The sequence below is a fragment of the Hibiscus syriacus genome, unplaced genomic scaffold (genome assembly GCF_006381635.1).
Source record: "Hibiscus syriacus cultivar Baekdansim isolate YM2019G1 unplaced genomic scaffold, ASM638163v2 tig00110694_pilon, whole genome shotgun sequence".
Lineage (NCBI taxonomy): Eukaryota > Viridiplantae > Streptophyta > Magnoliopsida > Malvales > Malvaceae > Hibiscus > Hibiscus syriacus.
This window is the reverse complement of record NW_024062828.1, coordinates 681747-695906: the sequence shown is the minus strand read 5'-3', so window position 1 is coordinate 695906 and position 14160 is coordinate 681747. Positions and strand designations below refer to the sequence as shown.

Here is a 14160-nt window from a genome sequence, read left to right as displayed (position 1 = left end):
GTAGAGAAACTGAGCTTAGTACTTTCAAAATTATCATCGAACCACACTTGAGAAGATGAATACGCATTCCAGTAATATATATGACATTCAGGTATTAACATAGCTTTAGGGTTGATCTACTCACTTAAATTATTTTCCATTACTTTTAAAGGTAGTCCAATATGTATGCTTATTTGGATTCCTTAATTAATCCAAGACATTTACTTAGTTTAGACCATAAGGTTATTTTGGTGTTCATTTATTCCATTCATTTCAGAGCTCGAGGATATCCAATCATTCCTGAGCTTGGTGATATTCTTGGGTCATTTCTATTACAGGGGTATTTTGGTCATTTTATAGATCTACGGTATTTCAATCTTTTCATTCTATCCGATCTTATTATTTAATTCAATCTTATCATTTACTTCAGTCATTTCGAACAATTCTGACAGCAGAATACCCCCGATAAATTACTCTTCAAGTATTTACTCATTATTCGAATATTTTCGGGTCAAGTGTCTTCTCAGATTTTACAAACAGAATATCATGAATTTTTCTGTACAAAGACAATATCTTAACAATTAAATTCGTAATTAATCGAGTTAAGTACAAATCCTCAAAGTACTTTCTCATTCAGGGTCAATTCAGACTATTTTTTCTCTCAAGGGCATTTTTGTAATTTCTTAACCAGATAATTTCGATATTAACTCTTAACGAAAATAATTATAATTTAAAGAACCTATGGTTAATTGCTTTCCCGAACATTCTCTGATCTTGAAATGATTCCTTAACAGACTTCTAGTATATTGCTCAAACCCTCATGGGGTTAAAAATCGGTTATCCGCATTTCCTAAGCAAAACTAACATTTCTTATGCACATCAGTAATTTTTACCGGATCAATATGTCTTTTTAGAGTTATTAATCAACTTTCAAGGATAATTCTTGTCATCCTTCAACAAAAGGGTATTTTCGTAATTTTACCCTATCAGAATATTCTCATAATTTCCCATCCAAATACCTTTGATGAAATAAATTATATGATGCAGATCTGAACTGATTCCATTATCATTAAGCACAGAACTTGTAATTTTAATTCTAACAATTCTTCAATTTCTTATAAAAGTCATCTGAACCATATGAATTACTAAACCTTTTTATCGTATTAAGATCGAGTGTAGAAATTAATCAACTCCACAAAAGTGGCCAACATTATCTTATTCATACATTTATCAATATTAACATGATCCATAAAGCATAAAGAGGTAGTAAAGTATTACCTCGATTTTTGTGCCATACTGATCGACCATTTAAATTCCATTCGAACGCCATCGGTCTTTAATTCAACTTCCAATAATTTATCAAATATATAACAATAGAAATTTCATCAAAATCTGGGCTTAATTCTGAAAAACGGATCAATTGGGGGATAAATCAGTGAAAAATAGTTTACCGAGTTCGAATTTGGTGAAATGAATTTCAGAATTGGACTCCGGACGTCAACAAAACCCAAAATATAACTCTTTAATTCCAGCTCATCAATTTGATTTCTAGCTTCCAATCTTTTTCTAACGAACACGGACAATCTATCGTACAAATACGATTTCAAATAATTTTCCTCGCCATAAAAATAACTTATTAGAATCTAATTAATAATTTGGGGACCAAATTGTTAAAACTAAAAACTTTAGGAGTCAATATAATTTTTAATTACTAAAATTAGAGACTAAATCGATCTTAATAAAACCATTATGCCATGATCATAACAATATGAAAGCTAAAAGACAAGGTTGAGCTTTTACAAGTTGGATGGCTTACCTTGTAATTTCCCCCATTTTTTCTAGCTACCTCCCACGTGATTTTAATGTTCATATATAAAATCATTTTTTAATCCTTTCTTTCCCAGTTCTTTCCTTTCCTTATATCTTTCTTTTCTCCAACAACATTTGTAAATGTTGTGACTTGTAAAAGATAATTAAAAGCTCAACAAAACCAAGTTTGCAGAGAGCTTGAAGTAAAAGGAAACTATTCATCACTTCATCGAAAAAAATCAAGATTACAGATCATTTGTATATCTTTTAATGATAGTTTATTCCCCTCAAACAACCAAATTTAGTTCGACTCATTACCAAAAACCCATAGGTAAACTCTGAAAGTACTTCATATCCAAATGAACAAACTGTAAGTAGCCATAAACATAGTAAAAATGAGGAGGAGAAGAAAAGCAAGAATTACCTCCAAATCGATATCCAAAGTCTCGGCAACATGTCGCATAATAGAATGAACAAGTTTACTCTTGTTATACCTTTCTTCACAAGCCTGAATATTTTCCTCGCTAACCCTTCTCTTACTCAAATCTATGTAACCCTTTTCCTTATCGACGTGGAGGACAATCACCAGCTCGGTTCGACCGAACTTGATTAGACTGTTGACACTAAGAATCCGATGATGGGAGAGTTCCGAGAACAACATGCCTTCTATTTTGTTGTATTCAAGGAACAAAACGTGGGCGCCCATGTCAGCAATGTTCTTCAATTGTATTATCACCGCCATATCCACCTCTGGATAATTTACTTCGTACATACAACATTCTATGTTCGGTAGTTTCGCTCAAGCAATGGAGTACTTTTACCTCAAAACATTGGTTGTTTGGGGATTTTGAGATTGAAGATAAGGGCTTTGAGGTGAGCTTCTTACTTTAATGCAACCACTATCATTATTCTGTTGAAATCATAAAATAAAGAACAACTCTCCCCACTTGTGGTCTCTATTTTCCATATAAAATAATAATAATAATAAACAAATTCACATCACTAAATAATGGACATAATTCACGTGTATTCTAGAGTCCTCTAAACCCCATATTTAACTAAAAAACTAACACCACCAATTGGGAGGTGACAATTCTCCCCTTCTTAAAAGAATTTCGTCCTCGAAATTCATTCATGTCACAGAATTTCAGAAATGAAACTTCTATCGTTCTTTCATATCTTCAAGTAGCTTTTACAAAAGTATGAATCTTCCACTAATTCTTAACTAGTTGAGTATACATTTTTTATCAGAACTCTCCCTCATTTCAATAAAAGAATCCGAACGAAAATTTCCTTGAGTAATCAATTCATTCTTAGTTATGAGAATAGGCTCATAGACTAGTAGCATATCCCAATTTCATTTTCGAAGTCGAGTTAGAATTTCTCAGAAGAGTAACTCTCACATGTCTCGTGTAGTACTTTACAGAATTCAGATAAACGTTATTGGTATTCCTTTATGCAAACGTAAAGCCTTTACGGATAAAAACATAGGTTTGCTCGTTACAGATAGGGACTCAACCTTGGAGTTCCGACTCAGAGAAGTACGATTGTAGTCTAGGGGCATGTACTGATCATACATCTTTTTGAAATTCGATCGGCCGGTCTATCTTGAAAATTTTTGACTCAAACCTAAGCTATGATACCACTAAATGTAACCCCCTCAGACCGATACGGGTAACCCGATCCGATCTGGAGTGTCACATTAGGGACACCGGAGCGACCCATTGTAAACATTACGGAAAATTTAAAACTTTTTATCAAAACGTAAACTTATAAAATCATTTATCAGTATTCAAAAATAAAATAGATTTTCAGACTCGTATATAAAACAAAATACAATTACATGCCCCCTAATAACATATACCAATCTCTGGAAGCAACGCTTGGAGAACTCTCATACTGATGACGATAGTTGCACTGGTACAATTCTTTTAACCTGCAATGCTGAGTAATAGAGTGAGCTTCGAAAATCTCAGTAATACAGAACTACTAGATGATGTTGAAGAACGTGCATATACTGATAAACATATGTTTTCTTATTTGTTTCTGAACATCTACAGATTTTTGTGTTGATCGAAGATCCTACTGATATTTCATATGGTAACGGACAATGAGCTTTTAGTTCAGATAAATATTTCGAATGACTGAGTTCAGGATATCAGAATACGTTATCTAGCGTGTTCCCGTAAAACCAGTAAAAAGATACATATCTTTTAAAACATATATATATATATATACCCCCATCCTTTCACAATCTGTTTGTGTAGGTTCCCCAGAACCATACACCCAACCCACACAACCTGTAAGGCCCTGAGAACAAAGCCGAGGAACCTGCAGAAATACTTCCTTCAACAATACCCCCCAATTAAAACATTTTTCCATCAGTAAACGAAGATATCAGAAAATCAAAAAATAATTCAGAACAAATATCAGAACAGAATCTAGATCAAAAATCATAACAGAATTCAGATCATGTATCAGAACAAAATTCAAGTCGGAAATCAGATAAAACATTCATGTAATTAGGGAACACACTAGAGTTTACAGATATTATTCAGAGGTACTGGACAATCTTAGTAGGTAGAGAAACATGAATCTTCAGTATACCGATAGGATATCAGAATTTAGAATCACTATTGGAAGAGTTTAATAACTGACAGAATCATCAATTATTCAGAATAAGACTTGAGCTGATAGGGAAGAAATAAAGGTTCATGACCTTTACAATCTATGTTGATTAATCAGTTTATCGAACAACTCCAGATGAATAGCTCCTAGAAATAATACTTATCATCTTGTCAATTCATTAACTTTCCAGGGTATTTACTCTTTAATACCAAATATTATTATCAATAGATCATATTCTGAGTCATCACTGAACAGATCTTAAGGAGACTAACAGATATTCCAATGCTCTTAATTTCATGTTCACGCATTCACTATATCATGAACTGCTGACGTGCTTGATTTGTAGTTCATGATCCATAAGAACATTACATCATGTATGTTCATTAACGTTTCCAGACTCATCTAAATCACTTACTTAATCATTAGTCCTTGAGGTTACTTAATTCATTTAGCAGTCAAGTCCATTACAGTTATTTCGGGGGGTTTTCAAGGTAATCCAGACATTTCTAAATTTCATATACATATAGTACTTCCGTTCAATTTAATTTGGTCTTCGTGGTTGATTTGTCTAACGAATATTCATTTCTTATTACCGAATGCGATATAAAGTTGAGCTGAGCTGAGTACTTTCAAAATTATCATCAAACCACACTTGAGAAGACGAATACGCATTCCAGTAATATATATGATATTTAGGTATTGACATAGCTTTAGGGTTGATCTACTCACTTAAATTATTTTCCATTACTTTTAAAGGTAGTCCAATACCTATGCTTATTTGGATTCCTTAATTAATCCAGGACATTTACTTAGTTTAGACCATAAGTTTATTTTGGTGCTCAGTTTTATTCCATTCATTTCAGAGCTCGAGGATATCCAATCATTCCTGAGCTTGGTGATATTCTTGGGTCATTTCCATTACAGGGGTATTTTAGTCATTTTTAGATCTACGGTATTTCAATCGTTTCCTTCCATCCGATCTTATTATTTAATTCAATCTTATCATTTACTTCAGTCCTTTCGAATAATTCTGACAGCAGAATACCCCCGTTAAATTACTCTTCAAGTATTTACTCATTATTCGAATATTTTCGGGTCAAGTGTGTTCTCAGATTTTACAAACGGAATATCATGAATTTTTCTGTACAAATATAGGATCTTAACAATTAAATTTGTACTTAATCGAGTTAAGTACAAATCCTCAAAGTACTTTCTCATTCAGGGTCAATTCAGACTATTTTATATCTCAAGGGCATTTTTGTAATTTCTTAACCAGATAATATCGATATTAACTCTTAATGAAAATAATTATAATTTAAAGATCTTATGGTTAATTGCTTTCCCGAACATTCTCTGATCTTGAAATGATTCCTTAACAGACTTCTAGCATCTTGCTCAAACCCTCATGGGGTTAAAAACCGGTTATCTGCATTTCCTAAGCAAAACTAACATTTCTTATGCACATCAGTAATTTTTATCGGATCAATATGTCTTTTTAGAGCTATTAACCAACTTCCAGGGACAATTCTTGTCATCCTTCAACATAAGGGTATTTTCGTAATTTTACCCTATCAGAATATTCTCATAATTTCCCATCCAAATACCTTTGATGAAATAAATTAAATGATGCTGATCTAAACTGATTCCATTATCATTAAACACAAAACTTGTAATTTTAATTCTAACAATTCTCCAATTTCTTATAAAAGTCATCTGTACCATATCATTTACTGAACCTTTTTATCGTATTCAGATCGAGTGTAGAAATTAATCAACTCCACAAAAGTGACCAACATTATCTTATTCATACATTTATCAATATTCACATGATCCATAAAGCATAAAGAGGTAGTAAAGTATTACCTCGATTTTTGTGTCATACTGTTCGACCATTTAAATTCCATTCGAACACCCTCGGTCTTTAATTCAACTTCCAATAATTCCTCAAATATATAACAATAGAAATTTCATCAAAATCTGGGCTTAATTCCGAAAAACGGATCGAATCGGGTGATAAATCAGTGAAAAACATCTTACCGGGTTTGAATTTGGCGAAACGAACTTCAGTGTTGGACTCCGGACGTTAACAAAACCCAAAATAGTACTCTTTAATTCCAGTTCATCAATTTGATTTCTAGCTTCCAATCTTTTTCTAACGAACACGGACAATCTATCGTACAAATACGATTTCAAATAATTTTTCTCGCCATAAAAATAACTTATTAGAATCTAATTTATAATTTGGGGACCAAATTGTTAAAACTAAAAACTTTAGGAGTCAATATAATTTTTAATTACTAAAATTAGAGACTAAATCAATCTTAATAAAACCATTATGCCATGATCATAACAATATGAAAGCTAAGAAACAAGGTTGAGTTTTTACAAGTTGGATGGCTTACCTTGTAATTTCCCCTTTTTTTCTAGCTACCTCCCACGTGATTTTAATGTTCATATATAAAATCATTTTTTAATCCTTTCTTTCCCAGTTCTTTCATTTCCTGATTTCTTTCTTTTCTCCAACAACATTTGTAAACGTTGTGACTTGTAAAAGATAATTAAAAGCTCAACAAAACCAATTTTGCAGAGAGCTTGAAGTAAAAGGAAACTATTCATCACTTCATCGAAAAAAATCAAGATTACAGATCATTTGTATATCTTTTAATGGTAGTTGATTCCCCTCAAACAACCAAATTTAGTTCGACTTATTACCAAAAACCCATAGCTAAACTCTGAAAGTACTTCATATCCAAATGAACAAACTGTAAGTAGCCATAAACATAGCAAAAATGAGGAGGAGAAGAAAAGCAAGAATTACCTCCAAATCGATATCCAAAGTCTCGGCAACATGTCGCATAATAGAATGACCAAGTTTACTCTTGTTATACCTTTCTTCACAAGCCTGAATATCTTCCTCGCTAACCCTTCTCTTACTCAAATTTATGTAACCCTTTTCCTTATCGACGTGGAGGACAATCACCAGCTCGGTTCGGCCGAACTTGATTAGACTGTTGACACTAAGAATCCGATGATGGGAGAGTTCCGAGAACAAGATCATGCCTTCTATGTTGTTGTATTCAAGGAACAAAATGTGGGCACCCATGTCAGTGATGTTCTTCACTTATATCATCCCCGCCATATCCACCTCCGGATAATTTGCTTCGTACATACGACATTCTAGGTTCGGTAGTTTCGCTCAAGCAATGGAGTATTTTTACCTCAAAACGTTGGTTGTTTGGGGATTTTGAGCTTGAATATAAGGGCTTTGAGGTGAGCTTCTTACTTTAATGCAACCACTACCATTATTCTACTGAAATCATAAAATAAAGAACAACTCTCCCCACTTGTGGTCTCCATTTTCCATATAAAATAATAATAATAATAAACAAATTCACATCACTAAATAATGGACATAATTCATGTGTATTCTAGAGTCCTCTAAACCCCATATTCAACTAAAAAACTAACCCCACCAATTGGGGGTGACAGATTGAGTCTCACAAGCTTCAAGGACCTTTTTCACTTGAGATTGTCTTGTTGGAAAATATCTCTTCTAAAAAATGTTGTCATTTTCTTCAGGCTCACAATCAAAACAAATTGTAACATAATAGTTCATTGATTATCAAATAAATCAAATACTCTTTTAATCCTTCAAAACGTATATACATTTGACAAGTGTAAGGATTAATGTTGATATAATGCATAGGCTACCTTGGGAAAGTAGAGCGTTTCAGATTAATTTTGGGAGGTAATGTGTTTCAGGTCAATTTAGGGAGACAATGTGTTCCGGTTGGCTTCTTTGGTTGAAATCTTGTATCATTGATTATAGTGTTTGTTGATTTGATGCAGTAGTTGTTATTCTTATCTTCTGGAAATGTTCACCGGTTCCCAGCCCTTGTGAGCGCCTATGGGTTGTGTAGTGCTTTATCAAGATGTATAAGATCGTCTTCTATGCAGTGGTTGGCAATCTTCATATTTGAGCCGCCTTTTCAGGTTTTCAACTCGAATTCTCCTTTGGTTTCAAGACGTCATCTAAAATTTTACGTCTTGAACCCTTCTTTTATTATTTTTCCCTATCATGCATTAAAGATTTTAGAAAACTATTTTTTGCAAATAAAATTAACTCTGAGGGGCAAAATGAAATCTTAATATTGCCTCTCCATTTAGAAATCCATGTATAATTAGAAGAGACCTTTCTAGCACGTAACGTAGGCTAGGGCTCACAGTTATGAAAGAAAATGATAAATAAGCCTAAACAAGTGTTTAAGGGTTATCGAACCAAGGATCAACTTGTGCTGACATCTTCAATCTTGCTCTGCTTGATTTGAATATGCTTACAACCATTTCATTTTATTCATTTTCCTCTATCCCTCTAGACTACCCATTTTTGGGTTTTCATCCGAGAGTTCATCTCCATCTCACTCTGTCATCGCATTCTTGATCTTCTTATTGAATCTAGATCTTCAAACAAGTTGTACTCGATCAAACTTGTGGGTTGAGGATTATTGAGTCAATAATCTTGAAGTATTTTTTATTTGTTTTATTTTTCTCTTTTTTTCTTTTTATTTTTTCTCTTTTTTTGTCTTCTTTCTTTTCTCTCTTTTCTTTTATTTTTTTTCTTCTTCTTTTTTCTATATCTCTTCTTTTTTCTCTCTATGTTGTTAACTTGATTTGATCTTTGAGTGATTCATATTTGGTCCACCTTGCGATATATTGTTATTTCTTTCTTTATTTCGCCATGACTTGACTCTGTAAGCATATTTACTTCACCTTGCCCCCCAGTGTGGAGGGTGATCCTTGGTTAAGGTTGAATCAGAAGAAAAATACTATAGGCTCAAATAGGGACAATAAGGGATATATATAATTTTTTGAAAATAAATAAAACAAAGTCGTTCATCATCTCATACATAGAAGTCCTTGTAAAAGAGGTATCCCTAGGGGGATGAGTGTTTAGGATTAACCTTATTTACATGAAAATAATGTAATTAATGCATGTTAAAATTATTTCAATTATTCCCTTTATTTCGACTTCATTTTTCTCCTAGTATGCCCCAATTATTCAAATTCTCTTGCAAACACTGAATCTGTAACACTCCATCTTGTCTTTCTTGCAGTAATGGTTATCGTACACACGACCATCTCGTACTTTATTGAGGTTGGGAAATGAATGTTGGTTTTTGTCTAGGAAGGGAAATAATTGAATCTGAAGCCATCTATCTTGGAAAATGTAGTGTTAAGGATATATTAACTCTCTCTAGGAAGGTAAAAGTACAGATTTCAGTGCCTCATGAAGGATAAGGGAATGACTTTATTATTTCAGATAGAAGTGATGTCAAGTTTCAGTCTCTGTTATTTCAAGTATGAAACCAAATAATGATTCTTTCGACTTTGGATATTGTATGGAAGGTCTAATCTTTCCACTTGTAAAAAGTATATAATTACAAAATATTTATTGAGTATACAAAGAAAGAACAAAAACACATTCAAACAGGACGATGCCAGTGCAATATGGTTTCATGGTGAATGGAAGAACTTTTTGACACTAAAGTGTCTCATGACACGTTAAAGTTCAATACCCCTGGGTCAAACAAATTCTGGACCTTACTCTTCGGTGCCCCACAGATCTCAATGATGTGCCTCGAACTTCAGACGATGCTAACATCATCTCTTTAGCTCTCAATTATTTTCTAAGTACGAAGGGTGACTTCAATTTACCTTAAAAGATTTCGGGGGTTACTCCCAGGATTCATGATTAATGCACGTTGAGATGCAATGTATATCATGCAATGTATGATGTATAGATGCTAATGCAAAGATGCACATGTAAATGAAAATATACAAAAATGGGAATGCAAAATGAAAAATGTAAATTCAACAAAGAAATTTATCCCATAGTAATTGTCATAAAACAACTTCCAAATAACTCACAATGTCTTAATACACCGAGTCATATGGAAACTACAAATCACGTCATATTACTCAATTTCATAGATTTTCATCGAATGTGCAAGGAAACATCCTTCTTTTATTTCCTGGCTTAATGGACAATTCCAACACTTCGACATCTTTTCCAGAAATGCATTTGTTAAGCAACCATATGCGACTGACATCATCCACTATCTCGTGTTGGTTATCGTTGTTGCTTGATGACTTTAAACTTATTATTTCTTTTCAGCTAGTTGTATCAACATCATCATAGCACCCTTGAAAAACTTGTTTTACTGCGTCATTTTAGCTTTATGTATTCCAGCATGATGTACCTCTTTAGCTGTTTCCTGGAGCACCCTACTGGACCATTAATGCATTTTTGTATTTTTATTCTACCTCTTCGAGTGACATTGTCAGATTGAAAGCATTCTAATGTAACTATTAATTCGGTAATCAATACCTTCTATGACATTACATATATGAAACATGTGTTAATTTCAATGTAATTGTCTTAGAATAACTTTCAAAGAACTCACAACGTCCCAATATATCAAAGTAGATAAAATATATCTACCCCTTCATATAGCATTGTTGCTTTAAAAGCCTTCTAATTTGATAATTACCTCGGGTATTAACAACATGTTTATGCACAAATAAAGCAATAGAACAAGCAATATATATTAGCAAAAATAATAATCAAAGAGATGAAATGTATGTTAGTGAAATATGAAAAGATTAAATTCAACTGGTAAATGAACCATAAAATACAATGAATAAAACACATAGAGGAAATTAAAACTCTAACCGCATAATTTCTAGTTCACATGCATTTATTCAAAAATAATCCATCGAATAAATTAAAAGACGAAGGTTAGAGTTTATTTCTCCTTTTTGTGCACATATTTGGGTACCTACGGACAAAATTTCAGTATAGTGTTAGATCAGGTGGGTTTCTACGGTTTATTATGTACAGAGTTTCAGTTCTAAGAGTAAAGGTACTCGAATTGTCCTTGTTGGTGCCCCCTTAAGCAAGCCAGACCCTCGATCCTCACCCATTATAGGCTTAAGCGGATCGAGTTTAATTCGAGATGGCACATTTCCTTATGCCTAACACGGAGAATAAATCCTCACAAAGACATATGGCATATAAACCCTGGAAGCTACTTGCTAGGTCTGACACGGAGAATAAATTGTCACGAAGATGTAGCTTTCTGTTGAGTTAATCGATCGATGAAATAGCCAAGAGGGGGTGAATTGGCAATTAAAAATTTCGGTGGAAGCTTTTGCAGAAAATTGAAAATATTTGCACAACGATTTAGAGTGGTTCGACTTTCACAACCAAAGTCTACGTCCACTAGCTTAGCTATCCACACTAAGGATTTTCCAACAAATTCACTAATTTTTTCATTCTTTTGAGGACAAAGAGTAACCTTACAACTCCCTCAAGAATTATACCCCAAATTCTTGAGAACACTCTCTCCTAAAGAGAAGAATACAAATTTCGCAAACTTACAGAAAAACCTCACTAGGCAATATGTTTGCACAATTCTAGAACAAAGAAAGAACACTCAAGAATGAATACAATTGAGTACAAGTAGTGTTCTCTCTTTGTTTCTCTCACAATTGTTATTGATCAATGGCTCCAGCTTGTTTAAATACACCTTGGATCACTTCTGAACGTTGGAGATAATTGGTGAAGTCAATAGAGCCATTATTGTTTAATTATCATTTAAAAATCTGGTTGGGAGCGTAGGTTCATCGGTACACTTTCAAGGGTGCATCGGTACACTATGTGTAAAATTCAAATATTTCAATCGTTAGTTGACCTAGTGCATCGGTACACTTGGGGTGCATCGGTACACTAATTACATTCGATGTTTCAAAAGAGCCAGGAGTGTATCAATACATTATTTGTGCATCGGTACATAAAATGCTTTCGATGTTTTAATAAAATCAGGAGTGCATCGATGCATAGCTGTGCATTGGTACACAAAAAAAACATTCGAATTAGGTTGTGCATCAATACATCAAGGAGTGCATCGGTACATCCCTTTATAAACTTGATTTTTTGCTTGATTTTGGTTGGAAATACTTTGCAAAAATTGTTTCAAAAAAATATTTTAAGTTTAAAACACAATTTTACACTTTAATAAGGATTAAAATTGACCTTTGAAAAACTTAGAGTAATATTTTGATATTCGAATAATTTAATAGAATATACTTTAAAAATGTTTATAAAATCTTAAAATTCAGTAACACTTAATTTGTTATATCGAAACATCAAAATGTTTTCAAGACTCTCTCCCTTTTTGATATAACAAAACATTTAAGTAATTTTAAGATTTTCTTTGAAAACCATTTTTGAAATCAATTTTGAAAATTACTCCCCCTTACTATATTATCCCCCTTATTGTTAAATAAAAAGACTCTATAAATGTTTTTTTAAAACAATATTTTGAAAGAATATAGCCAATTGATTTAAAATTTAAAGCTTAAGCTGCTAAGATCACAATCAAGAGAAAGATTAGCCATTAGTTTCATAAATCAATATTCATAAATAATGTGCAATGGTAAATTGGTCATATTTCAACTAATATGTAAATGATGCAAAAAATAATATTAAGTTCAAATTAAAAATTCGACCAAATCAAACATGTAAATATAAGCATTTAAGTTCAAACATCCAAACATCCATATCAAATTCAAACATTCAAATCCAAAATATATCAATCCAAAAACATCAAAATGTTTTAAAACAATGTTAGGATCTATTATGATTCAACCTAAGAAAACTAGCAAGCAAATTTTAAGCATCCGTAGGAGGATCGGGAGGAGATAGATGTGCCATATATTAGCCACATCTCGTGTAAACGCATCAAGTGTATCGTCCATAGCATTGAATCGATTATCCATTGCTTCGCGATTAACTCGAATCTCTTGTTGATTCTCCAATTGCTGAGCCCCCATAGCGGTTAAATGGGACTCTATGGATGCAAACCTCAGATCAAATGACTCCAAAAATGATTAAAAGTATGGAGGCATTTGATCCTCTTGCTATGTCAGCTCCTCCTCGGGTACGTGATCGTCGATATCTTGAAATAGCTCTTGAAGTTCTGGATCATCTTCCGCTGCCGGTGTCGGAGGAGCTCGTGAAGAGCTAGCTCCTGGTGTTTTCTCAATGATCGTACCCATTGACCCTTGTCCTCAGACCATCCCGATTTCTTTAAGGATGTGAGATTTATTTGGTTATGGAGAGGGATGAGAATATAAAGCGAAACCTTAAGCCCAAGTTTGATAAACAGATTACTAAGGAGACAACCGTAAACTAAAGTTTCGACATTTTTGGATGGGACAATGTTTACGGTATCTACTAATTCACCGAAAATGATCTATGACAAATTTATTTTCTTGTTATGTTGGATACTATGTATCCACCTTAAATCTAAGATTCTAAGAGAGGAGTACCTACCTCCGGATGGTCTAAACCACCAAGAGATCATCAAGTGAAAGAATCGCTCGTGATGAGTTCTTACGGTACTTACACTAGCGTTAGCTTTATTGGGTGTAGCCACAATCTCTCTTTCATTATCTAGACCCGCATTATCTAACCCAAAGGTAGAAGCGATTGTGTCGGAGTCAATATAAAGGAATTGACCTAAAAGATAAGATCGAATCCCTATGGTTTCAGTTTGACACTCGTTTTGAACACATACCGCATTGGAGTAGAAAATGCGGACTAGTTGATGATAGACAATCGGTTTAAGGTAAAGGATTTTATCAAATTTCTAGGATTTAAGGGTAGGAAGATATTGAAAA

The 14160-nt window shown here is 33.3% G+C and overlaps 2 protein-coding genes across 2 annotated transcripts; both read right to left on the bottom strand.

Moving 5' to 3' along the window:
* Nucleotides 1-2102: 2102 nt before the first annotated feature.
* LOC120138567 (eukaryotic translation initiation factor 2 subunit alpha homolog) lies at nucleotides 2103-2530 on the bottom strand. The gene is made up of 2 exons (XM_039154023.1): nucleotides 2213-2530; nucleotides 2103-2156 (listed from the first exon to the last, which is right to left on the bottom strand). The coding sequence occupies exons 1-2, from the start codon at nucleotides 2528-2530 to the stop codon at nucleotides 2103-2105; spliced, it is 372 nt and encodes a 123-aa protein (XP_039009954.1).
* A 4629-nt stretch (nucleotides 2531-7159) lies between these two features.
* On the bottom strand, nucleotides 7160-7519 carry LOC120138566 (eukaryotic translation initiation factor 2 subunit alpha homolog). The gene has a single exon (XM_039154022.1). The coding sequence runs from the start codon at nucleotides 7517-7519 to the stop codon at nucleotides 7160-7162; it is 360 nt and encodes a 119-aa protein (XP_039009953.1).
* Nucleotides 7520-14160: the final 6641 nt, after the last annotated feature.

Excerpts from the sequence above, each read along its gene's own strand:
- LOC120138567 (XM_039154023.1), bottom strand. The coding sequence starts at position 2,530 with ATGGCGGTGATAATACAATTGAAGAACATTGCTGACATGGGCGCCCAC. Across the intron at positions 2,157-2,212 it reads CTTTGGATATCGATTTGGAG|TTTGTTCATTTGGATATGAA; the intron begins GTAATTCTTGCT and ends GGCTACTTACAG.
- LOC120138566 (XM_039154022.1), bottom strand. The coding sequence starts at position 7,519 with ATGGGTGCCCACATTTTGTTCCTTGAATACAACAACATAGAAGGCATG.